Genomic DNA, 26,337 nt, shown 5'->3' with positions numbered 1-26,337 from the left:
AGGGTTTATTAACGTAACTCACGTGTTGATGAATATTTCAGGGTAAGAGCAATAAACACGCAACTGGGCAAGGAAGAAAACAGTCCTTATATTAAACTCAATGTTTATGGAGATGATTATAAAGAAATTCCTCCAGAAATTATCATAAAACCGGAAGATGCCAAAATTGTTAAAGGTCAAGAATACGTTAATTTATACTGTGTAGCAAATGCAAGACCGCTACACGAATTAGAAACTCTGTGGTTTAAAGACGGAATTATGGTCGACATGGCCGGTATCACTTTTGATTTAAACGACCAGTGGAATCGGACGCTCAGTCTCATTTCTGTTAATTTGACACATACGGGACAGTATACGTGCCAGGCCCGACTTAAATCGGGTGGGTTTGCCACAGTTACGGCTTCAGCCACAGTTACTGTATATGAGAAACCTATATTCTTGACCAATTTAAAATCAGAAACTTTTGGAGAATTTGGTAGTACTATTGTTTTGGAATGTAACGTTCAAGGTACACCTTTACCAAGTATAACATGGTACAAAGATGCGAGAAAAATATCGAGTGTAGGAATCGAAGCAGCTGAAACCGATAACGCAGATGTTTATGATGGCGATGGCAGGTACCGCGTGGAAGTCAACAGGTCTCTGGTGATAACCAACCTTAGGATGGAAGACATGGGCATATATCAATGCATAGCGAGCAACGAAGCAGGAGAATCTTCCATTTATACATGGTTAAAAATTAAAAGTAAGTGCTTTCTATTTTATAAGTTACTTTAATATAAAAAAAATATTTTTGATCGTTTTCCCAATTAAGGCTCGAGGATAATTAAATGAATTAAAAGATGTAGAGCTAACTTAGCTTTAGACCTCCCAACTAATCACTCACGTAACTCTTATGTGTATTTCTCAATATAAATCGGAACATCTGTCATGCAGCGAAGGGAAATATCCGACTACCACGCAGTCACATGAAGTTAATAAGAATGAGGACAACAGACAAAAAAACAAAATCTTTCAGATTCGATACTGGCAGTAAGCAAATTGTCGATTTACGCACAATTAACTCTTTTTTTATGATTTAAGCACAGAGTGATTGCAATGTTTGCTTTTCATTTTATGTATTACCTTTTGGTTTAGGTCAAATAGACATGTACTTTTAGTGTAATTATTTTATTATATTTTTCAAGGATTTAGGATAAAATTCGTCGTGTTACCGTTCGATAAAATACGTCACTGTTACCTGAAAGATATTTCATAATATATGTATTGTCCAATAATCAAATTGGAATCTTCTAATGTGTTACTGTAAACGTTATAGATATAAAAACATTTTAAATCTGTGGTAAATGTATTACTGTTACATCTATAAAAATATGTTTATCATATAGGTATATTCGCAACACGCATCGACGAAGACACGAAAAGATATTCACGATTGTTATTTTCTTCAACGAACGCTGAATAGTATTGTCAGTAACAATATTACCAATATAACTAAATTAGAAATGCAGATATTCAAAACAATTGCCATAATGGACTTTTATTATATTATTCTTTATACACCCCGTATTGATGGCTTGGCAGTCACAAGCTTACGCCTGCTGAAAACTTCATCGTCTTCCTACCAATTTAAAGTGGAGTTTATAAACCACTTGCGGAGTTTACTCAGAGCTAGACAGATGACTAGTCCTTGTATTTGAAAGTTAACTATTCCCGCCAACCATGTATCAATTTCCTTTTATAATGTGTATGTCGCCTACTTGTTTATATGAACAATTGCAGTATTGGTATTCACTATTCGATACATTGCTCATTTACTATGTTTAGTTTGCTCAGTAACTGTACCTTTGTTTCGTGTAGATTATTATTTTAGTTAATTATGTGCGTTCTACTTTTAATACTTATTTCATTGCAGTATTGCATGGTTTTAAGCATGAGTTTTCGACACATTTAAACCTAGTTCACTAGCGTTCGTACTTAGTGGCTAGAGTAGGTCGAGTACTAACTATAGTGTGTGGCTCGTAGCGTCCCCGCCCATAATGCAGAATCCGCCGGGCAACCTGACCGTGCTGGACGGGAAGGACGCCACCATCGCATGCCGGGCCATCGGCGCGCCTACACCTAACGTCACGTGGTACTTCAACGGTGAGTCAAACGAAAATCATTAAACCCCGTTACTTGCATATCTCGCTCGCGGCTTACGACCTCGACCGATGCTTGCTTACTGAACAATAATGGTAAACCCTTCTGGCTAATAGAGACCAACACTTTTAAATGAAGATCAACAAGTTTCAATGAGTTTCATTTCTTCTCAGCAGTGGTCCGTTCGAAATGCTAGTTTGTAGTTTTTTGAGAAATACTGTATATCTATTTTTATTTATTTTTTATATCTATTTAATATATCTATTTTTTTAGATATACATCTAAAAAATTTGACGAATATAGTGCCTGATAAGGTCTAAATTTTGACGAAACAAGATATATTAAAGTCAAAGCATATTTGACTTTACTTATAATAATTCTTATTTCTTTAAATCGGTCCTTTTTTATTATTAATGATTAATTAATTACAATTTCATCAATCGTATCGGCCAGTTTCGTTATTGTTCTTCTTTGTACTTTATTATTTTTATAAAGATTCATTTGAAAATGTATCTATGTTGAAAAGTAGCAAAACACAAAAGATCCGCTGCGCATTAACGTAAAAACAGTTCTTTAAATGCTAGTGGTTCACATTAACTTCACATTACAGACCTTTTGTAAAGTTGTGGGGATGACAACATGTAAGATTGGTTTTCTGTCGTAATAAACTTTCACATTTTTTATAACGAGAAATTTAAAAATATGTCGTCATAAATACTTATTTTCAACTGAGAGACAATTTTTGTATGATCGTAACATATTGAAATATTACAGATTCACTGATAATTAATTTATCGGGGAGACTTCAAACCTTGGAAGAAGGGGACTTACTGATCACCGGAACCACCACAGCTGACAACGGGAAATACACCTGTGTGCGGTCGAACGATGCAGGAAACGTCTCGGGAGAGGCGTATCTCTCGGTGCTCGGTAGGGCTTCTATTTCAAATACCTTGCGCTAATAGGGAAGCGATAAATCATAGTTAAGACTTTCTGGAAAGGCCTGCTTATCCGAGGTAGCGTGTGTGGTAGATGCGTAACAAATACGTTGTTACGTGACATAATTTCTGTTTGATATATATCTTGTAAAAGTATCTTAGGCGTAAGTAGGGCTACTCACTTTATTTTAAATAATCGCAATAACAACATGGCAATGTTTAATTTATTCTAGCATTTTTTTAATGTTAAGCTTAAAATGCAATGTGATATAAAATGTTGATTTTTCATTTACTTGCAGTAAGAACACAGATTATTGCACCGCCTGTCGACACAAGAGTTCTGCTCGGCCACACAGCCACGATGCAGTGTAAAGTTTCTAATGACCCCAATGTCAAATATAACATTGACTGGTTCCATAATCAACAGTAAGTACCTACTACAGTGGATTTTACAATAGAACATTTCCTTATTCACAATATAACATTTCCTTAATCACAATAAAGTTTAAAAATATCATATCTAGTAGATGAAGGGAATTCAAGATTGAAATGCTTTTAGGCCAATGACAGCTGGATCTCGAGTCTGGGTAACAGCAGATGGTGCACTCCAAGTGCAAGCTGTTCGAGCCAGTGACGCGGGAGAGTACACATGCGTGGTGACGTCACCGGGCGGCAACCACACCCGCCGCGCCCTCCTCTCCGTCATCGAGTTACCTTTTGCTCCCACCAACGTCCGCGCGCACAAGCTTGATGCCGCTTCACAAAGGGCTATCAACGTCTCCTGGACACCAGGCTTCGATGGCAATTCGCCCATACAGAGATTTATTGTGCAGAAACGTGTTGTACCCGAATTTGGTTAGTAACATATTTTGCATTCCGCAACTTGTAATAAATACAAATATTGTATTAAAAACTCGTATTAAACTCTGTCGTATACCTGCATATACTTATAAACTTATCCCGGAGCTAGAATCTGATTTAAAGTTTTTATTACCAGAGTTTTTTGTAGTCTACGAATTTTAATTCATATTAGTCATCATCCCACCGTTTGGAAAATCTGGTCAAAATAATCAAAATGACATAACATTGTTATCAGGACCTACACCAGATCCACTATTAAATTGGGTGACAGAAACCATGAACGTGTCAGCCAATCAACGCTGGGTACTTTTAACTAGTCTGAAAGCGGCGACATCTTATCAGTTCAGAGTTTCTGCTGTGAACACAGTTGGCGAGGGGCCTCCTTCAGATCCCACTGATGTGCTAACCCTGCCGCAAGAAGGTATACTTATTTTTTAAAACGTATTATAATAATTACGGTATGTTACATGCTTAATGTACGACACATTTAAATGGAGGTTTAACACACCAAAGTTAAATATTTATGACGAATAAGATCGCCATACGCAGCACGAACGACTTAATGATCATCGCACATTCGCTGAATCTAGATATCTGCATCGACTTAAGAATTTAAACCGGTAGTAAATACTGGTCTTTTCGAAGCCTGTTAAAGTTCATGCTAAGCAGTTTTGACAAAACTTGTAGCGTCTATACATATGCAGATATCAATAGCACTTGTCTCATGTGTAGTATTTAGGAATTTATTGCTATAAATAACACCATTTCGATGTGCATGGTTAATACAATTATTCAAATTTTCACCACAATAAAATGTATTCTCTTTGTATTAAGCTGCCAGCGATATTATATGCTGCCAAGGTATGGATTACGATAAAATAGAGGGGTAGAATACCTTACCTTGTTATTTTATTAGATCATGTGAATGTGCCTTCTCGTTATTTATTATTTATTTTTAATATTATGCATGATTTATACTAAAAAAAAAATTTTCGTGTTGTGATTTTGTTTTTTATTGATGTTCAAGAATGCATAAAATTTCTTACCACTAGCCTACGCATGTGATTGTTATCTTAATAAATAAATATGATAATACAGCTTAGGAATTACAGCTCCTTCAGGCCCGCCCGTTGGTTTCATGGGATCTGCACGTTCGTCTTCCGAAATCATAACGCAATGGCAGCCGCCGTTAGAGGAGCACAGGAATGGTCACATCATAGGATACGTGATAAGGTACAGGCTCCGCGGCTACGATAATAGCCCGTGGACCTACCAAAACATCACAAACGAGGCTCAAAGGAATTACCTCATCCAAGACCTTATCACATGGAAGGATTACAACGTGCAGATTGCTGCATATAACGATAAAGGCGTGGGCGTGTTCTCAGACAGTTACACTATTAAAACTAAAGAGGGCATACCTGAGGCACCTCCGGACAGCGTGCGATGTGACCCTTACAACTCTACAGCGATCACAGTTTGGTGGACACCCCCAAATCCTCAGAAAATTAACGGCATTAATCAGGTATGTTGTATTGCGAAAATACATTGGTGCTCTTGACGTCGTGAATTCTTAACACGTATGTATTGATGTTTATGTGTCCCAATAAATAAAATATTATTGAGTTCATGAATTTATGAACTACGATGTCGTACGCTGTTTCATAAATCTGGAATACGAATCAGGTTTGCCCGGTCCTCCAATATTAATTTAGTTTATATTTTTTCTTTAGAAAGTGAAATTGCTATATTACTTAAATTTGAATGATTCATTGTAGGGTTACAAGATCCAGGCTTGGATATGGGATGAGAATGAGGGTGATAACATGGAACAAAAGCTAGTGAGCGTGCCGCCTAATCTGTTAGATCCTCTCGCGGAGCAGACCGCCGTCATCGGAGATCTTGACAAGTTCACAGACTACAACATATCAGTGCTCTGCTTCACTGAGCCGGGCGACGGCCCACGAAGCGACTATATATTAGTCAGGACAAAGGAAGACCGTAAGTGTTTAACTTCATATAGGTATGTATAAGTAAATGTAGGTCAAGGTTAACGCGTGTAGTGGTAACGCTTACAAACGCTAAAACCACTCTAGCGACAGTATTCGCGTACAACTTATGTTATTAATTCTGTGTTCTTTTTCATATTTTCAGTTCTATGTTGTAACAAAAATCTGCAGATTTATGTTCATGTGTTATTTCTGGAAAACTAAGCCCATCTAAAATTATCAAGAGTAAAAAAATACGTTTTCATTGGCTTTAATATAATTATATAAATATTGTATTTAATTTTCTTCTTGTTTAAAGCAGAAATATATTTTTTTAGATTTTATTAATACCTTAATAATGCATTTGTATAATGCACGCACCCTTGCCCATTTTATGTTCATCCTTTAACATAATCAACAACCTTTACAGTTCCTGATGAAGTTGGAAGTTTGCAATTTGATGACATTTCCGATCGAGCTGTTAGAGTATCTTGGTCACCGCCCAAAAAATCTAATGGAATTCTAATTGGCTACAAATTATCATATCAAATTAAAGACGATTTAAATTCTATCAAAGACGAAGTACTCCCACCAAACGTTACAAGTATCAAAGTGGAACACTTGCAGGTAAACATATTTTAAAGTCATTATCGTTTACTCTAATCAATTTCTACATAATTCACACACAATTGCAATTTAGCACCATTCATGTGTGAGTCAAGTATTGTCATTCCAAACATCTAAACAATATTATATGTGCTTTGTATCTTGCTAAGGTTTTTACACGGTTAGGTTTCTTTGTTATTTGTAAAGTGATCATCGCTAACGGTTGTATAGTCGTGCTCAATCGCAAGAGACCTTGAAATGGACTTGACAAGAGATTTGACGGAATTTCCACTATCTTTTAACTTAAACCCGTGACCAAAATAATGACTGAATCTTTTAAAGAAACCAATGGAGACATTGGTTTCTCACGTTCCTGTTCTAGCTTCTTGATTTGTAGATCATTTTTCTGTTGGTGTACTTAATATAATGCTCTATACGAATGCGACATATAATCATGAATATTAACAATTCTTCCGATTGTAGATGATCGTAATGTCGACGGAGTTTGCACTCTTGTCAGTACTTAGTTTCTTTTGCAGCTCTTCATTTTCATTGTTCTAACATTTTTTGTACACATTTCTCACGGTGAACAATGTCGAATATGGAAATTGCTTTACGCTAACGGTTGTGACACTAAGTGAAACCGGATTACCGAGATAGAGTAAAAGTCATTAATTAACACGTCTAAAATCTATTGTTATGTTTGGGAAAAAGTGTAGGTACATCACATATTACGTAACTTACATTTTACCAATAATATTTTAAAATTATTGTATGTTTCGAAACGGCTCTAAGACCTCTGAACACAAATATCCTGATTTTTAATGAACCACTAAGAATAAACTCAGATAGGTATGGTCATTTTACCCGTTCTAACACAAATTTAATTTTAAAAAAATGTGGGCTTCACTTAGCTGGCAACAACAGAATGATCAATTTTTCAATCAACACTTATCGAAACACACATACGACTATAATAAATAAGAATATACCCCAGGTGTGAGCACAGTTTCTAAATATAATTAAATTTACAGGCCAGCACTCACTACAAATTCCACCTATGCGCTCTGACAAGCGTAGGGGAAGGGCCGGCGCGGTCCGCCACCATTCAGTCGGGTGTCGAGCCAGTACTACCTGATGCCCCCCGGAACCTCGCTTTGTCCAATATTGAAGCTTTCTCAGTACTTTTACAATTCACGCCAGGTTTCGATGGAAATTCCTCCATATCTTTGTGGACAGTTCAGGTAAGAAAGATTAATTTCTTTACAGACAATAATATTTTACATTTGTTTATTTTATTTTAGTTTAAGTATTAATTACTTAACTTAAATATTGTTGCTTATATACGTATATGGAAAAACAGTCAATTTTACAATATATCAATCTCATCAATTAAATGAAGTACTCGTATAATATTGTTCTTGCGTATATAGCAATAATATAACGTAGTTTTTGAAGAATAGCATGAATAGCATTTTTTTTTCTATAGTAGATGATCAACAGCAACAAATATTTGCAGGCTCAAACAGCGCGCAATTCATCATGGGTCACTATTTACGAAGTGTACGCGCCGGACGCGCAGTCTATCCTTGTGACGGGACTGGTTCCCTTCACCACATACCGCTTGCGAGTGGTCGCGACCAACGTAGTGGGGTCGTCGCAGCCCTCGGAGCCCTGCAAGGAGTTCCAGACTATACAGGCGCCGCCGCAGCACCCGCCTCGTAACGTCACCGTGCGCGCCGTTAGCGCTAACAACCTGCGAGTGCGCTGGATTGTAAGTGCTACACATAAGTTGTTCAAAATTATTATAGGTGGCATAGGAATTTAAAAAAAGATTGTTTATTTTTTTAATTCTCAGAAGGCATTTTCACTTGAATAAATTATTGGAATCAATGGTATCATTTGTAATAAATGATATTGGTATTAAAATGCTTGTAAATCTTTTATCTCTATTTTATTACGGCATAATATTTCTGAGATCGTCTTTTATTGTACCATATATTAGGACACTTAAGGTTCTGTTGAAAATTTCTAGCTTACTAAGTGTTGGTCATTCACCACATGGTCTTCTTAGCGTAATAAAACGTTTAATTTAAAACAACACTACTTTTTGTTACAGCCATTACAACAAAGCGAGTGGTACGGCAATCCAAAGGGCTATAACATTTCATACAAGCGGAGTGGCACGAACGAAACGCTATTCATAATCATCGACGACCACACAGCCAACTCGCACATTCTCTCGAGCTTGGAAGAATGGTCCTTGTATGAGATCAAAATGACCGCCATTAACGAAGTGGGGACGTCGGCTGAAAGTCCTATGGCTACTGAAAGAACCCGAGAAGCAGGTAAGTTTTATTAGGCAGCAAATTTTTGTTAAATAAAAATATCTTTTAATTGTACTTAACAAAATCACACACTTTTCAGTACCATCACGTGGACCAATAGACGTCTCAGCCAATGCAACTTCTTCAACAACAGTTGTCGTTCTATGGGGAGACATACCAGTACAAGACCAGAATGGTCTTATCGAAGGATACAAAGTTTGCTATGCGGCTGTAGTACCTCCGCCAAGGCCGGAACACAAGAAAGTGGAATGCCAAGCCATTCCGTCGAACCAAACGCACACAATAACTTTAACTGAGCTGCGGAAGTATGTACTGTACCAAATACAGGTTTTGGGCTATACAAGACTAGGTGATGGAGTTCTTTCCGATCCACCAGTGAATGTGAGGACTTTTGAAGACAGTAAGCATTTTTTATTGTTTGTTTTTACAATAAATTTAGATTTTTTACATTTTACAATAAGTTTATTATTTATTAATCTTCTTGACCTTATCCCACTCATGTGGGGTCGGCACAGTATGTAAGTTCCTTCCATTTTGTTCTGCCATTTGCCATATCCATTGATACTCCTTTCCTGTTCATACTATCCTTGACACTCTCCATCCATTTCTTCTTAGGTCCTCCTCTATTCCAGGAACCCTTTACTTCCATCTTTAATGCCCTTTGAGTGACGTGATTTTTATATCTTCTTAAAATATGCCCGTACCAGCATAACTATGTAATTTTCTTTAATTAATAAAACGTTTAAATTTTAGCTCCGGGGCCACCGTCGAATGTATCGTTTCCTGACGTAACTTTCACGACAGCACGTATTATTTGGGATGTACCAGAAGATCCTAACGGTGAAATACTAGCATATAAAGTGACTTACCACCTAAATAATACATCACAACACATGTTTTCCAGAGAGTTCCTGCCATCTGATCGCACATATAGGTGAGAATTACGACTTTTCAATACTCCAATTTCAATAAGTAATAATTTTCAATAATAAAAACAGAATAGTGATGAAATGGCTTACATTTAAATAAAAAGCAAAAAGCCATAAGACACGTCTCATTATTGTACGACGCACACCCGTATCGTTGCAGTGCTTGAAGAAGTAGTACTAGTACTCTAGATATGTAGCCCAATGGAGGCTAACCCCAGCGAAATAACCGCTAGGATGTTAAAAATTTGTTAGCGACCACTTCGTTACATGAAATTTGTTGTCGAATGATAGATTTATGTGCAAAATTAAACACGAAAAATGTTTGGTACGATAGGGCTACAGAGCTGCAGCAGGAGCGGTACTACCTGTTCTCAGTGACGGCTCAGACGCGGCTGGGCTGGGGCGCGATCTCTCGCGCGCTCGTGCTCACCACCGTCAACAGAGGGCCCCCAGCCGCGCCCGCGCGCCCCAACGTCGCCCGGTCGCTGCTGCAGCCGCACCATATCACCTTCTCCTGGACGCCAGGCGACGACGGCTACGCGCCCCTCAGGTTGGTAGACTGGGCTGTTGATTTAAAATGTCTGGTCCGATAGAACTGCAACAAGAGTGGTACTGCCTGTTCTCTGTGATAGCTTAGAAATAGCTGGGGCGCTACCTCTCGTGCACTCCTGCTGACCACCGTGAACAGAGGAACTTTCTCGTGTACTCATCGCTCAGGTGGTAGACTGCGCTGATGATTTAGAAATGACAGACTTATTATTATTTCCTGTTAGGGGCCAGCGCAAACACCAGACTGGTGTGATCTGGGATCGTGTCACCCAAAAATTATTTCGTAACGTGTAAATTTTATCGAGTATCAAGAGACAATTGATTTTAATCAGCTCTTAAACGACGTTAAATAAACTATAATACGTTTTTTTATGTACTCAATTCAAACTTGACATGGCTTTTTTTTTAATAATTTGTAATGTGCAAAGATTTCGATTTTTACAGTGAATATATACATAAAAATACAATCAGTATAGTAACTAACCAAACGAGGGATAATTTCTTAAAAATCATCTTTTTTTTTAAATATAAACCTGAGTTCACTAATGTTTCTACTAAGGAAAACCCCTTCTTTCAGGTACTACACGGTACAGCAAAAAGAAGAGGGCGGTACTTGGCAAACAATCCCCGAGCGAGTGGATCCGTTTGCGACGTCCTATACGGCGGAGGGGCTGAAGCCTTACACTGCCTATCAGTTCAGAATACAAGCGACGAATGACATCGGCCCGAGTCGCTTCAGCAATGCCACTGACACTGTCAGGACTTTGCCAGCAGGTATTTTGAATACTATAATTTCAATATTAAAACTTAAATTCTTCGTTGATGAACTATAAAAACTTTACTAATTTTCCTCGCGTTTTAACTTTTACTCGGTACCCTCAGAATAAGATAATACTCGTGCTTATCTGTTTTTTTACCAACATTCTTACTTAATTAAATTTAATTTGTAAAATTTGCATGTTCACCCATTCATGAATTACCATTTCCAGCGCCAAGCAAAGCCGTGGAGAACTTGCACGTAGTCCCGATCACGCCGAGCAGCGTGCGAGTACAGTGGAGTCCACTGAGTGAGCCGCACTGGAGCGGGGACACGCGCACGGGCGGCTACCGGGTGCTGTACCAGCCGCTCACTGACTTCCCCACCGCGCTGCAGCAGACCATGAAGCTGGACGTGCCCGGCATCAAGGTACTAATGTCATTTTAAACGCTGTCAATATTTTTTTCGAAATCTCAGTTTTATTTTTCGAGTGTGTTTAGTGCTAACAGTGAGTTGCTTTTAGGCGACTTGAATAAAATCTGACACCCGTAGATTTTGTTCAAGTCGCCTAAAGGCAACTGACATGACTTTTACGAATACTTTTTTAAATTTCACAGTAAGTCTATGAGTATAAGTATATGAGTTAGTTTCTGCCCATTGTTGAGCATAAGTCTCTCTTATTTTACGGCAACCTTCTCTATACCTAAATATATTTCAGAGTGAGGAGGTGGTGCTGACGGAGCTGTCCGTGGACCGCAACTACGAGATCAGCGTGGTGGCGGTGAACGCGATGGGCGCGGGCCCGGGTCGCACGCCGGCCGTGGTGTGGGTGGGGGAGGCGGTGCCCACGGCGCCCCCGCGCGAGGTGGCGGCGCTCCCCGCCTCCCCCACCGAGGTGACGCTCTCCTGGCTGCCGCCGCTCGAGGCGCAGCAGAACGGGGACCTGCTCGGATATAAGGTGCGTGGAGCTCCGACATTGTCTCCAAGTATAATAAAATTACAAAGTACATTCACGCCACTTGGTATTTGTTAGAAAATTACAAATCCTATCCTATTCTTGGGAAAACCTGCCCTATCTCAGTTACTCGTATTCTGTATTTGAAAAATTTACTTTGATTAATTTAAATTTATTTTGCGTATAATTGACAAACCCAAAAACATAGAACACATTGTTCTGATTATATTAATTATTTAGTTTAACTTTCTTCTACAAGCATCATGTTTTTCAACATACTAGTTTTATATTTACAAATTAAAATATTTTTTTTTACTTTCACATCACCACAATAAAACTTTTAGCAGAATATTTGCGTGCTGTATTCACATCAAGAAGACATGTCACTTTTACACATTTATTTTATGTGTATCTAATAAACTTGTTACTGTGTCATGTCAGTTTTGTGAATAAACGAAAAATAAAAAATCTTTCAGATATTCTACCTGATGACGGAGTCCCCAGAAGAGCCTGAACCGGGACGAAAAGCGGAAGAGGAAATAGAAGTAGTTCCTGCTACTGCCACTTCACACTCCCTGGTGTTCCTGGACAAATTTACACAATACCGAATTCAGGTTAGTAGTCTTTGATAGATTGTCATAAAACAAGGACTAAAGTCAAATGAGTTAATTTAAGCCAACACCATTTTATACATGAGTCAGTCTTGGCTCCGGCGTCGTGCGGTGTGGTTGTGTATAAGTGACGATCGATGTTCGAACATATTGTATTGGTTCGTTCCTATTTCTCTGTAGTATTTCTATTTCTCTATATTTAAAGTGGATACTCATCCAGTGTCTGTAACACTACATAGTATAAATCAAAGTCGTTTCCCGCTGTTTGTCTGTACCTAAATACGGTACGAAACGAATTTTGATGCGGATTTATAATAGATAGAATCAAAAGGAAGGTTTAGGTGTATAATCTATTAGGGTTTTACCCGAGCGAAGCTGGGGCGGGCCGCTAGTGTGTAATAAATAAAGTGTTGGTTATTTTTGACAGGTATTGGCGTTTAACCCGGCGGGCGACGGCCCTCGGTCGACGGCGGTTCTTGCGCGTACGCACCAGGGGCTGCCGTCAGCGCCGCGCAACATTACGTTCTCGGACATCACCATGAATTCCCTCGTGGTGTCGTGGCAGGCGCCCCACCGCCGCAACGGGCTCATACACTCTTATCTCGTCACCTATGAGACTATACAACAGGATGAACGTGAGTCTACTTGTGTTAAAAATTATACTTTTTTTATTCTTTTTATTATGAGTTTATTTAACCCCTTTTATGCGGGAACACCTGACGACAATAACAATACTTTCTGTGTAACCGCGTTCGATAGGTTAATGTTTTTTTTTTTTTAAATTGTGTATACGATGCGTATATATATATGACGAAAAATAATCACTTACAAAACAATGTGTCGATATTTCTTTTTATCATTATAGTGTTAAAAAGAGGAGAAACAGTCTGAGTTCTTTTGTCTAATGTGGACCTCATTTGAATACAACGCACGCGGTGCAGGTTTCAGCAAGCAAGTGAAGCAGAAGGTGTCGGAGCGGTCGCTGGCGGTGGGCGGGCTGGAGGAGGAGGTGGAGTACCGGTTCACGGTGCGGGCGGTGACAGTGAGCGCAGGCGGCGCAGGCGAGGCGCGCGTGCGCACGGGGCCGCAGCGCGGGTCTCCGGCGGCGCCGCGGCGGCTGCGGCTGGCGCCCGACCCCGCCGCGCTGCGTCTCGCCTGGCTCAACTCCGCCAGCGGCGGCGGCGAGCTGCTCGGATACTACATCGAGGCCCGCAAGAAAGGTAACGACGCCCTCTTTGTCGAAACGCTTATTCCCAAACTAAAATCTAATACCGGCTTCGTTCGGGTAAAACCATAGCTTCGAGAAAAGGATGGTAGGCCGTGCCTCTATTTTTACTCGACTTGCAGGGATACTGTCGTGCTGTGTCTTTGTTACTTCTGACGTTTCGCCTATCCCTGTGCCAAATTTCATTAAAATTGGTCCAGTTAGTTGAGTTTATTCATCCTTACATATTATAAAACAAAGTCCTCTGCCGCGTCTGTCTGTCTGTTGGCGATAAACTCAAAAACTACTGCATGAATTTTCAAGCTGTTTTCACCAATAGCTAGTGTGATTCACGAGGAAGGTTTAGGTGTATAATTTATTATGTTTTACCCGAACGAAGACGGGACGAGCGGCTCGTTACAAACTAAAATACAAAACATTGCTCTTCGTAAAATCTGTATGGAATAGGCTTTTTTCACATTATATACTTATTATATTATAAATCATCATACTTATTATATTATAAATGCGAAAGTTTGTGAGAATGTATGTATTTTATGTATGTTTGTTTGTTTGTTACTCCTTCACGCAAAATCTACTGGACGAATTGTTATGAAATTTGGTACAGTGGTAGAATATAACCTAGAATAACACATAGGGTGCTTTCTAGGTTATCCCGACATTCCCACGGGAACAAAGCCCCGGGTTGCAATTGCGAAAGTCACCGATCGATGGATGATTTTAAATTACATATTTAGTATTTTCATGCCGAGTATTTATTATGAATTTTCAATTCAAAGTTGATCAATCAAATTTTACGCAGTGAAACGCATGTTGCATTGTGACGATAACTACACAGCCATACGATTGACTGCTATCTCAATGCAATATTTTTTTACGTGATTTTGACGACCGTCGTTTAGTATCGTTAATATTACTTATATCAATACTCGCAATAAATACCCTTGTTGATTTTTCCCAACCATCATATGAACTACTGTTATAAAAAAACAAATTCACATTGTGACAAATCAAAGGTAAGCGTGAGCACACGCTCACACTTACCATTGACTTGTTACTAAATATTTTTTAAAATCAATAAACTCTGATCGAATCATAACATATTTTAATGCAGCTAAGGAGACATGGCAAGCCTGTAAGTCTATTGTCTTCGCAAATTAGAAAGCGCACATTTGTAGATAATTTATGCACCTTAATTAAGATCAATATACATGATCTAGAACTTGTTCGTTTAAATACACTTAAAATTAAATTAACCGCAGATAGCAGCAGATACGTCAAAATTTACTTTAATTTGTTTACCCTAAAGTTTTATGATACCAAAATTATAGGTGTTAAAATATAGATGTTTACAGTTTACCTAAACTAGCTACATATCGATGCCTTAGTTCACAGATGCATTATGTGCAAAATTTTATGTATTTTAGGCACAAATACATTAATTTTCATGCTCTTTCGTTTGCACGTATTGAAATAACGTTATTCCATCTCCTTCTAGGAAAATCAGAGTGACACAGTTGTAAAATTTGATAATCTGCAGGAAGCAAATGTAATAACCACCATTATTTTTGCAAATCTATAAAAATATTGGCTTTAATTGATATTATGTAACAAAATAACTGCAAAATACAATTCACAAACATATTATATTCACTTATTACATCTGATCATTGAAACGTCGTAGGTTGGCCAGTGTATTACGTGTTGTTAATACATTTGAATCAATATATTTTGAGGGAAATATTCTATTAAGTACTTTTAATATACATGATTTTGCAAAGAGCGAATGCACAATTGCATTAAATTATTTTAAGACATGATGAAGCATCATACTTCCATCATGCATGTAAAAGGAATATAGAAGTACAATTAAACAAGTATATCATTTTATATTTTCTGGCATTTAGTGGTTTGAATATTCAAGCATACTTTAAACTTTTAAGTGATTTGTGCGTTAGCAAAATTTGGCGCGTAATTTAGAAGTGGATCCATTCATGCGACTATTGAAAACATAAAAGAATATTTACTTTCCGTGAATATGCGTTGATAACTGAGACTGCTAGAATAAAGCCGAAACCTTATCATGTTATTGTTATAAAATACGGATTTTTTATTTATTTAAAAGAATTAGAAAAAACTTTGAATCCTAATACAACAAGGAATACAGAAAAGGAGGTAGTGCACTGGCTGAAAATAAAGTGGCTGAGGGTAAAAAAAGAATTCCTTACTTCATTTTTTTACAAATATGATTTTTAATAGATCCAGATTTTAAAGAAATAGATATTTGTAAAATAAAATAAATAAAAAAACAAAGACCTATGCAAAAATAAATTAAAAGGGCCTCTAAAGAAGCATATCCATCACTGAATGAAATTACTCAATAAAAAAATATCTCTTAACACTTTTAAAGATGGAGTAATTCCGTCAGGTTACGATACTTATCTTACTATCAAAATATTCCTTCAACATCGAAGCAAATAAACAGTTACATACGTTAGTGATATTGAAGACTCGTCAAGTGATGACGAGGAGTTTACTTTTGCAGACAATTAAGTTATTGGTAATTTTAAAAAAACTTATTAATGATTGAAGGCTAATTAGTAAATAATGCTTACTTGTTTCTGATTATTAAGATTGGTTTTGTTTTGTTTATCGTAGCTACGTGTTCTGTAGAATGCTCAAATGTTATTAGTGTTATTAATGTCAGTGTTATGTAAAGAGGACACGTTTATAATTTTTTGTTAGTAACGAATTGTTTGTGATTTGTTTTGTTTATCGCGAGTAGTTTTGTAGTAGTAGAGTTTTGTTATGCCCAAAAGTTATGAGTGAGAATTTATAATTAAATCTTGGTATCATAATTAAACATGGTATAATTTTATTTTTATCATTATTTTGTGAAAAGACTGTTTTTTTTTTGCCAAAAAATCAACTTTATGATTGCGTGTCACTGTTTTTTTTTTTCTTTCGCCTATGTTATATAGATCTAATATTATAAACAAACTCTTATTAAGCCCTTTACCATCTCTTACCTATAATACATTTGCGCTATTTATTCAATCCGTCAAAGAAAAAATTATCATAATGTAGTGTAAAATTGGTTTAAATATCTTATAGTTTTCGCGCTATCGGGATCTAAATATTACAAAACCTTAAAACTCTTTCCTGTAAAATTGACAATCATGTAGTTAATACATTTGTGAACTAAGGCATCGATATATAGACATATCTTTAAAATTACATTTTATTTATACACAGATGACACAAGGTGGGAAACGATAACGCGTACAAGCAACGGTATGCTAGAAGAATTCACAATATCGTACCAGAGTCTCCTTCCTTCCACCGCTTACTCGTTCCGCGTGATCGCGTACAACAAGCACGGGATCAGCAACCCCGCCTACAGTGACAAAGTCATCGTAACGCCTTCCAAGCTTTACCTGGAGTACGGCTACCTTCAATACCGGCCCTTCTACCGCCGCACTTGGTTCATGGTCGCTCTAGCTGCCGCTTCCATAATAATAATAATCATGGTCATCGCCATACTCTGCGTAAAGAGCAAGAGCTACAAATACAAAAGTGAGTTAATTTTTATTGTTCAGGTGTATTGTACTATCACTAGTACTGTTCGTTACTCAAACAACTCAAATCAAATTAACGTATTTTGATGACATTTGAAACTTAGCTACTTTTTTCTTAAAGTTCCTACAGAGCTCCGTGGCGCAGTTAGTCATAAATATTACGCGATTTTGACTGATTCGATTCGTCAGAAAACCGTAACACTAATACGCTCCCGATATCCGCAGAAGAAGCCCAGAAGACCCTGGAGGAGTCGCTGGCGGGCGAGACGGACGAGCGCGGGTCGCTGGCCATGGACCTGTACCGGTCGCGGCAGAACTCGGCCGGCAGCGCGGCGCTGGCGGGCGGCACGCTGCGCCGCAAGCCCGCACCGCAGCTGGCCAAGTCGCCGCCGCGCCCGTCGCCGCTGTCCGTCGCCTACCACAGCGACGAGGAGAGCCTCCGCGCCTACGATGAAAACCCCGACGACTCCTCCCTCACGGAGAAACCCTCCGAGATGAGCTCTTCCGATTCTCAGGTGATCACCATTAAAATAAGCGTCGTCTGAACTCTCCTAGCCCTGACACTAAATTCGGACCTTGTCTTTTTTCTGACTATCCCCGATCGGATCTCGTGATGGTAAATATCACAGAAACTTTCAATAGCTACGTTTTAATTTTGGCCACGCTTCCATCTCGAATGAGCACTTAGGTATTGTCGGTATTCTTTCGAAATTCTTCATAACATTTGTAGTTAGATTTCTTATAGTTGTATAATATTTAATTTTAGTTGCAAAGGGCTTTCGGCATCTTCCCTTCAAACATTTAATTTTTTTAAATGTAAATCCGTATCATGAAATAAATTGAATAATAAATAAATAAAGTTAGGCAACCTGTGCCGAATTTCCTTTCCAGATGTATATATTAAAAACCATCGCTAAACTATGTTTCTTTATACATGTTATCAAACAATAAATAAAATTCAGAAATAATCTTACGTTGCATGTGCCTTATGTATCTGGTGCTAGAACATAGTAACGTTCCCTACACACTTATATTCGGAGTGTCTAAGGCCTATTTTTTTACTACTAATAAGCATTATTTTTCCTAACAGAATTCGGAGAGTGAGAACGAAAGTGTGAAATCGGAACCGCATTCGTTCGTCAATCACTACGCTAATGTTAACGACACGCTGCGGCAATCTTGGAAGCGGCAGCGGCCCATCCGGCAGTACTCCAGCTACACGGACTCGGAGCCCGAAGGCAGCGCCACCATCAGCCTAAACGGCGGGCAGATCGTCATGAACAACATGGCGCGTTCGCGGGCCCCTCTCCCAGGGTTCTCTTCCTTCGTATGACAGGAACCGGACGCGATAAACGCGCTCACTATACATTTATAACCTCACTGCCCATTTCTTATTTAGAAAATTATGCTAAAGTCTGTTTTTAACTCCAAACAACGTGAGAATCCGATAATTTAATCTCTAGTATGGAAATTTTATGAATATCATCAATTATGAATTTGACTGACAACCGATTATTTTAAATCGCCTAAGACAGACTAGTTTCCTATGTACATATCAAATTTTAAGCTTTACTTACATAGCAGCTATTGATATTATCATAATTATAGAATATTAAATTAATTACCAACATTACATTATTATGTTAATTTGACCAATAGTATGAGATAACGTCAGATCTCTATAGTTATACACCATAAGTTATTATAATAAGGTGATTAGTATGCATTGCAACTTTTCAAGTTTATGTAACTTCTACATACTCAATTATAGTAAATATTTATATCCTTTACATCAAACATAGTCATTTTAAAATTTTAGATGTTTTCTAGTACCAAAAAAATGTGAATTGATTTTCCCCAATTCTGTAGTTTAAAAGTACCCAACACGTAGAATGAAGGATATAAATTAAACATAAATAATAATGAAATATGCTTAAAGTGATAAGTACTTAAAAAAAGTTTTTTAAATATCATTTGTTGTAAATAAAATTGTAAGTCGCGATCAGTATTGATTAGTTGTTTAGCCATTTATTGTAGACTTTAATATATCTATCTTTTAACTCTTTAAGCAGCATTTTGTAAAGGTTTTTTATGTCTTTTAATGTTGAAATATAAAATTGACTGATAGGTTTAGATTTAAAGCATTTTATTCGTGTAAATAGATATTAAAAAAAATACATGTATATGGCACAACCCTATTATAGGTTTTAATCATGGAATTAGTAAGTACTACGATGGAGTACCTACCTACTAAAACTAATTCCATGGTTTTACTTGTCCACGTCTTAACCCTTGACAAATTACGTCTTAGATCATTCTTCCGTGGAATTAGTAGGTACTCTGTAATCATTCTTCAAACTACAAAAGAAAATTTTTATTTCTGTGAGCTTATGTCACAAAATGAATTATATAATACATGTATAAACACTTTCTTTACCGACTGCCATTGTTACATGCCACTTATAATAAGAAATTAATAACTAGTGTGAAACTTTTTTATTTCAAAAAAACTATAACAGCTAATATTCACTGCTTTGGTCTTCCACCTTACACTTTTGCCATGGAATTAGTAGGTACTGTTGTGCAGAGTACCTACTAATTTAATGACTTGCATCAATTATATGACTGGGAAGTACTAGGATCTCAATTTTTGGCACTTGGCCGGCTATGTGTATTAATTCTGTCCTCAGCCATTGATTTCACCTCCCTATACGACACGACCTCTGCTTTCTCTTTTATTTCATCTTGGAATGCCCTTCTTGGCTTTCCTTTTCTTGCTTCGATTATGCTTCTAGAAGTTTCTACAACTATGGTGAAATAAAAATTGTTAGAAAGTCCGAAGTATGTAAAAAATATACATCAACACCAACAAGTTAACTAGTACGCAGGGCGTCGTTCGTGTAAATGCGCAAGCATAAACGTATGAATGTCGGGACTGGACTGGAATCTACTCATATTATAAATGCGAAAGTTAGTGAGGATGTAATTAATTAATTGATGTTTGTTACTATTTCACACAAATTCTACTGGAACGATTATTATGAAATTTGGTAGGGGCATCTTATCCCCAAATTCCCACGGGAGCAAACGCCTAGGGCGCAGCTAATTATTAATAAAGTTTATTAGTGGAGGCAGTTATGTAATTTACCCAAAATTTTTTTTAATAAGCTATGAGTTTCATCAACTAGGTTCCTTGAGTAATTCTAAGCATTTTTAGTCTACGAGCCAATAAGAAATGTGCGGGTATACGGGTACGTCTTTGGTTTTTACGAAAATTATACCAAACGTGCCCTAAGACGAGAATATTTTTTTAAGATGGCGGGTGGCGGCCATCTTTGAACGCTACCCGCACATGGGTTATATAAGGGCAAAGCATAACTTCCTGCACTATCTATACCATTATTATAAAGATCGTTTGTGACTCGTGTATGTTTGAAGCGGGTAATCTCCGAAACTACAGAACCGATTTCAATTCTTTCACTATTACAAAGGTAGATTATCCAAGATTACTATAGGATATATTTTATCTCAATATTCCACGGGAGCGAAGCCCCGTGAAACATCTAGTATCAAATATACATAAATAACCGCCGCAGAGCAGTGTTGATCTATGGGTAAAAAACGTAAAAGCATTTGATTGTTGTAAGCACTGTCGTCATGCGAATATTCTAAAGCTCTAGAGTTATTTATATATAAACTTTAAATAAATTTCAATATAGGATTTTTAATTAATACCTATGTAATTCTTCGGGCATTTCAAACATTCCATAATTATTAACAATTAGAAATGTATTTCTTGAAACATGTTGGTTGTTATAATTAAAACTGGTGCCATTACCTATGTACATATTTTTTGTTTCATACCTTTAACTCTGTATCACTGAGTTATATAATTGACAATATATAAATTATGAAATAGATGCATTATTCATTGACAATTGATTCAGTTTTTAATCAAACAGATTTATAATATTTTTCAAAATTTATTGACCAAGTTTAGAGCAGTTATCAAGCCATTTTTTAGGAACAGTTTTAGGGATGTTCTTCCATTGTTTTATCACATTGTATGCAGCCAAATCAACAATGGAAAATTTATCATTACATATCCAGATATTGCATTGAGAAAACAATTTGTTCAGCAATGCTTCCTTGTTTTTCTCTGGTGATCTTTCAAGAAGGTGACACAGGTCCATTAAGCCATCCATATTGAAGTCTTCTTGGTTGTATGGAAATACATCAGGAATAATATATGACAAATATCGAAGTATATTAACAGTCCCCACAATTGGAACTGCCATGGATGATAATTTCATTTCAGAATCAGCTGAAACTAAAATAGATTATTTTCATTTAACATGATACAAATAATATGAAAATTAAATAATGAATGTCATATACATACCACATTTAAAGATCAGTCTTAGAACTATTCCAGTGCTATTTTGAGATAAAGGAAGATGTTTTACAAAGGTCATTATTTTGGCAATTTTTCCATTAGGTACAGAGGAGTGAATATGATAGGTAATATTCAAATGAAATGAAGTTTTCTGAAGTATGTCCAAGAACCATGGTAGGTTGTCTGGACTGACAACAAACACAATTTCCCCAGGAGAATTCATCTGAAATTTACATGAAATGGATTATTTCAGTAGGTATTATTTGCCTTCTTTACATCCCATTTTACTAAAATAAAAGTAAAATTCAATTTAACTTATAGTCACAACTGTGTAGGTACATACAGTGTTCCTTTTTATTTGAGGCTTCTTGATTTCAAGATTATTTACTTTACAGTATGAACTAATGACTTTTATACGATCATATAAAGCATCTAGTTTCTTCAGCAGCAAATCCTGACGCTCTTGTAATTCACTCATCTTTATTTTTGGCACCTACAAAAGATGAGAAAAAATAATTTTTTTTAACCACCTAGTTAGATTAGAGATAAAATCAATATCTTATTTTTGGACTCAAAACCACACAGTAAGATTAGAGAATTGAACTTTTTTTTTCTTTGGTTAGATTAAGTAGAACACAAAGTTGACTATTCGTGAATTTAAAGATTTTTAGGTAAGTTGACAAATTATTATAACCTTTAAAAAAAATTGTGAAAGTAATATAAACCTTAAGAAACTTTGTAACCTGTTGACTAATATTTATATCATTGTCCTCCTTCCAATCAATCACATTTCTTAATCGGTACATACACTTCGGCAATAATATGTCAACGGCATCGTCATTATTTATTTTCTTCATGTGGTACATGGCGAACTGTGAGTGATGGCAAAGTAATACTAGCGAGCGTATGTATTGTAGGTAGAGAGTAGAGATCGTACGTTTTCTGCAATATACCAATATTTAAAAACCGACTAAGCTGTTGCTCTCGCTCGATACGACCAAAGAGTACCTACATACTGATTTCATCACGAATTTATTGCATCTTGATATTATTAAATTTTCTGTTTGCATTCAAATTTTTTTTTGTAGAATTTATAAATCATGGTATTACATTTTGGTACTTCAATTCGAATTTTCTGTGGCACCTACGTAAATATTTTATACGTTAAAAATAAAATGACTGAGTAAAAGTTAAAATCGAAATTACACTTTAGAACTGAAAAAGTAATTCTGATTCGGGAACCGGGCGATGGCTTTGTTTGCCCAACGTCATGCTTGCTGTGGAGTTTATTATTCCGTGTTGCTGATTTACTAGCGATCTAAGCTGGGCAAAAAATTGGATTCAAGTTTTTTTACCTTTTGCTCGTACGGAAAAGAGAAATGCGTAATATTTAGTTACATATTAGTGCGGCCGCACACATGTTTCCGAATGCGGAAACTTAATCATGAATCCGAATATTCGGCGCAGATGGCGCTACTGGTACAACTAGGGTTAACAAACAGTGCCAATGAAGGTAAAAAGCCAATTTTCAATATAATTGAAGATTACGACTAAGAGTGGTTTGCAGAGCGTTTCGACCGCTGCGATCGCGCTGTCATTACAATAACATAGTCTACTATATGACTTTACATTAATTACTCTGTACTGTAGTACTGTCAATTTTATTGAATGATTGATTTTGGAAAATTTTGCAGCGTGTGGCGGTTGCCCATAGTTTTTAAAGTTTTTTATTTTTTGGAAAACGATATTTCCCAATATTTCGGCACCCGAATACGGAACACTGTTGTATATTTTCACAAACGAATGCTTACATAAGGGAAATATGAATAAAGTACTCTAAAATAATCGTTTTCATCAAGTTAGCAAAAGTCTGATAGTCAATGGCGCTTTATAAAGTACAAGCAGGAATGCCATGGTTTTCTCTAGAGACTATGCGGTTATTCTAAAAGGACGTAAAAAGATTTACTTGGAGTCATAGTGAAACGTAGACAAAACGTTGGTTAAATATAAAAAAGTATAATTCATCAAAAGTTACTGCCCACTTTTAGTTAAAATATGTTTTGTCTCTGTCTGTCAATGTCAAATATTGTAAAGTGCTAGCTAGGGACAAAACATAATTTGACATCGAAGTAGGCTATACTTTTTTTATGAATAACAGATAAACCCTTAAATTTGGAAGATTCGATTCTTTTTTTTATTACCGGCGAGGCCAAACGTTAATCCTTTTTGAGAATGTTTAAACAAAACAAATTGTCAAATTGTCATATCATTTTATCTCCACAATACAATACAATAATGAACTATAGTAATAAAGATCAAATAAGTAATATATTGTCTTTTCTTTATATTATTATATATATTGCAACATAAACCCAGGTATTGTTAGTCAGACAGATATATATTTCCCGAGACCTCCTCGACATGTGTGTCTCGCTTTAGAAATTCTTGATTGAAGCCATTGTTTTCCCAACACTGGTAAGTTGTCAAAACTTTGTCAATTTTGACGTAAACGCTCTATGAGAGCTAAGCTGAACTAAGCTTCCATCACAATTTGGCGATTGCGTTTTCTCATACTAAAATGTATGCAAACGTGGTCTTTAAGTTAAATGGTCTGTGTATTTATGCAATATTTATTGCTCGCATTCGAAATAAATGAATTTAGAAATCAAACACAGCGTATTTTGACATTAAATTTAGAATTATTTAGTGCACAAAGAAAAAAAATTATATCAAAATTAAAATATACAAGGCCATACCCCGAGGTATATATCATATAAGTTGTATGGTGATGAAAAAAAATCATATCTTTTTGCATACAAAAATAAAAAAACAATATTTTTCTTTGGTGACATCCCTAATTCTAGAAAAGAACAGCAATACATGGTGTATTGACGTCCTACTTGACACCACCCGCGCCCGTTAAAACTCCTTTTAAGTTCTAGTCTCCTAGTACAATTCAAATTTGTACCACAAAATATTTTAAAAACATACCTAATTTTCTTTTTAATACGCCGCCTTTGATGAAGCCGCGCACACGAGCGCGCGCCGCGCGCGCTCCCCCGGTATCGGCGGACGACGCGACCTTGACACTACACAATTTTTAATAAACACTTTCAATACTAATCTTCAACACATTTGTCAAAGTAAAATTACAACACAACCAAGGCATTTTGCATTTGCATTAGACCGGCAAATTACAAATGTCCGACTATGCCGCTCCCCACGACGAGCGGTTGTTAGGTTTACCGTCACATGTTCCAACAAACATCAACATAATCTACTACACTACGTACACTACTAATTAGTGTCAAAAAACAAAACAAAGTCTGTTTCGAAAATTTGAAATAAAATATCACGTCATAACGTCGGCGTTTCTCAATCGACTGATGAAAGGTAACTACTCCAGGATTCCAAAATGTCTGTCCGCCTAGTATCTATTTAGAGTTCCTCGCGCTAATTGTGAAAGAACCATAGATTTGTGTGTTTCTTCCCCAGCCGCGTCGGAGCCGTGGGTCCCCTTGCCTACTTTTTCTTCTACTCTTCGCACTGTATGTTGTTAGACCATCATTGCTAAAACCGCTTTACGAGATTACTCTATAATGCAGCACGGTATGAACAAGTAATAGTAAAAATAAATAAATAAATAAAGTACTCATACCATACCATACATCGCGATACTATTTTCTTTTAAATTATTAACATCAACAATGATTTATTTCATTAATTGAAAAACGTAAACAACAAACTACAAAGATTTCACAAACTTTTTTATGAGTAGGTAATAATAAATCATACAGAACTATGGAATCGACACTAAAAATAATAGGCAATATTTAATTCCATCCATCTCTTTCTATCCTATTTCTTTCATATTCACACAGGCGCACACGTTATTTTAAAGATCAGAAGATATATTCCATAAATTGTACCTAATTGTTTACTTTGTAATAATTTTAAAAGTTGAATTGCTTCAATTGTCAATAAGATAACATTTCTTATTATTACTTTTACTTACGTTTCTAATAGAGACAGTTCCGTAAAAGATATTTTGCATGTATTTCAATTATGAAATACATGCAAAATATCTTTTATTTATAAAAAAATATTTTTTTAATTATAAAAAAATAATATTGTCCTCTCAGAGACTCAAAGATCTTAGGCATAAAAGCCATGTTTTGAATTTTCATCATCATAATTTGTACCAATACTGGTACTGAGGACAATGAACAATAAGTTGTATAGATGAATGAAATCAGCTGTTCCAGGGTTGGCACTGCACTAATTTTACCATAATCTATAATTTTAATGAACTCCCTATTGTGACGTTTTTTCCACATGGAAATATTTTTCTGAGAATGTGGATACGATACCCTATCTACCATTTTCGGCTTTATATACCATTGACCAAACACCTTGTATATAGATAAAGATTAGTTGTTTAACGATAATATATT

The 26,337-nt window shown here is 36.5% G+C and overlaps 2 protein-coding genes across 17 annotated transcripts in view; one reads left to right on the top strand and one right to left on the bottom strand.

The window, feature by feature from the left end:
* sdk (sidekick) overlaps window positions 1–21,403 on the top strand; it is a 43,713-nt gene extending 22,310 nt beyond the window's left edge. Inside the window, exons 5-31 of one of the 7 annotated variants that reach the window (XM_053768723.2) lie at window positions 42–745; window positions 937–1,032; window positions 2,026–2,145; window positions 2,917–3,072; window positions 3,380–3,506; window positions 3,640–3,935; window positions 4,177–4,362; window positions 4,776–4,802; window positions 5,054–5,466; window positions 5,720–5,942; window positions 6,360–6,556; window positions 7,570–7,779; window positions 8,055–8,309; window positions 8,655–8,883; window positions 8,963–9,283; window positions 9,637–9,817; window positions 10,147–10,362; window positions 10,939–11,135; window positions 11,351–11,547; window positions 11,837–12,076; window positions 12,550–12,687; window positions 13,112–13,319; window positions 13,626–13,904; window positions 15,024–15,044; window positions 17,165–17,485; window positions 17,713–18,002; window positions 18,578–21,403. In XM_053768723.2, coding sequence (XP_053624698.1) covers window positions 42–745; window positions 937–1,032; window positions 2,026–2,145; window positions 2,917–3,072; window positions 3,380–3,506; window positions 3,640–3,935; window positions 4,177–4,362; window positions 4,776–4,802; window positions 5,054–5,466; window positions 5,720–5,942; window positions 6,360–6,556; window positions 7,570–7,779; window positions 8,055–8,309; window positions 8,655–8,883; window positions 8,963–9,283; window positions 9,637–9,817; window positions 10,147–10,362; window positions 10,939–11,135; window positions 11,351–11,547; window positions 11,837–12,076; window positions 12,550–12,687; window positions 13,112–13,319; window positions 13,626–13,904; window positions 15,024–15,044; window positions 17,165–17,485; window positions 17,713–18,002; window positions 18,578–18,820 — 6,091 coding nt within the window. In that variant the 3' untranslated portion in view covers window positions 18,821–21,403. The remainder of the gene's footprint in view (window positions 1–41; window positions 746–936; window positions 1,033–2,025; window positions 2,146–2,916; window positions 3,073–3,379; window positions 3,507–3,639; window positions 3,936–4,176; window positions 4,363–4,775; window positions 4,803–5,053; window positions 5,467–5,719; window positions 5,943–6,359; window positions 6,557–7,569; window positions 7,780–8,054; window positions 8,310–8,654; window positions 8,884–8,962; window positions 9,284–9,636; window positions 9,818–10,146; window positions 10,363–10,938; window positions 11,136–11,350; window positions 11,548–11,836; window positions 12,077–12,549; window positions 12,688–13,111; window positions 13,320–13,625; window positions 13,905–15,023; window positions 15,045–17,164; window positions 17,486–17,712; window positions 18,003–18,577) is intronic. The other 6 variants (XM_053768754.2, XM_053768738.2, XM_053768729.2 and 3 more) reach the window with 6 other exon arrangements.
* A 47-nt stretch (window positions 21,404–21,450) lies between these two features.
* On the bottom strand, window positions 21,451–23,356 carry LOC128683303 (aminoacyl tRNA synthase complex-interacting multifunctional protein 2-like). Of its 10 annotated transcripts, none has more exons than XM_053768820.2 (5): window positions 23,239–23,330; window positions 22,609–22,825; window positions 22,227–22,376; window positions 21,890–22,106; window positions 21,451–21,817 (listed from the first exon to the last, which is right to left on the bottom strand). In XM_053768820.2, the coding sequence occupies exons 2-5, from the start codon at window positions 22,747–22,749 to the stop codon at window positions 21,471–21,473; spliced, it is 855 nt and encodes a 284-aa protein (XP_053624795.1). In that variant the 5' UTR covers window positions 22,750–22,825; window positions 23,239–23,330; the 3' UTR covers window positions 21,451–21,470. The 10 variants fall into 10 exon arrangements, with proteins under 10 accessions (XP_053624795.1, XP_053624787.1, XP_053624779.1 ...); XM_053768812.2 differs by lacking the exon at window positions 23,239–23,330 and adding an exon at window positions 23,090–23,229; XM_053768804.2 differs by lacking the exon at window positions 23,239–23,330 and adding an exon at window positions 22,896–23,082.
* Between the last annotated feature and the right edge of the window lie 2,981 nt (window positions 23,357–26,337).

The sequence above is a fragment of the Plodia interpunctella genome, chromosome 3 (genome assembly GCF_027563975.2).
Source record: "Plodia interpunctella isolate USDA-ARS_2022_Savannah chromosome 3, ilPloInte3.2, whole genome shotgun sequence".
Lineage (NCBI taxonomy): Eukaryota > Metazoa > Arthropoda > Insecta > Lepidoptera > Pyralidae > Plodia > Plodia interpunctella.
This window is presented reverse-complemented; position numbering and strand designations above follow the sequence as displayed.

What these genes read in the sequence shown, in the direction of transcription:
- LOC128683303 (XM_053768820.2), bottom strand. Translation starts at nt 22,749, where the DNA reads ATGTACCACATGAAGAAAATAAATAATGACGATGCCGTTGACATATTA. An exon ending in CTCAAATAAAAAGGAACACT is followed by an intron (nt 22,107 to 22,226) that starts GTATGTACCTAC and finishes TGTAAATTTCAG; the next exon opens with ATGAATTCTCCTGGGGAAAT. An exon ending in AAGACTGATCTTTAAATGTG is followed by an intron (nt 21,818 to 21,889) that starts GTATGTATATGA and finishes AATCTATTTTAG; the next exon opens with TTTCAGCTGATTCTGAAATG.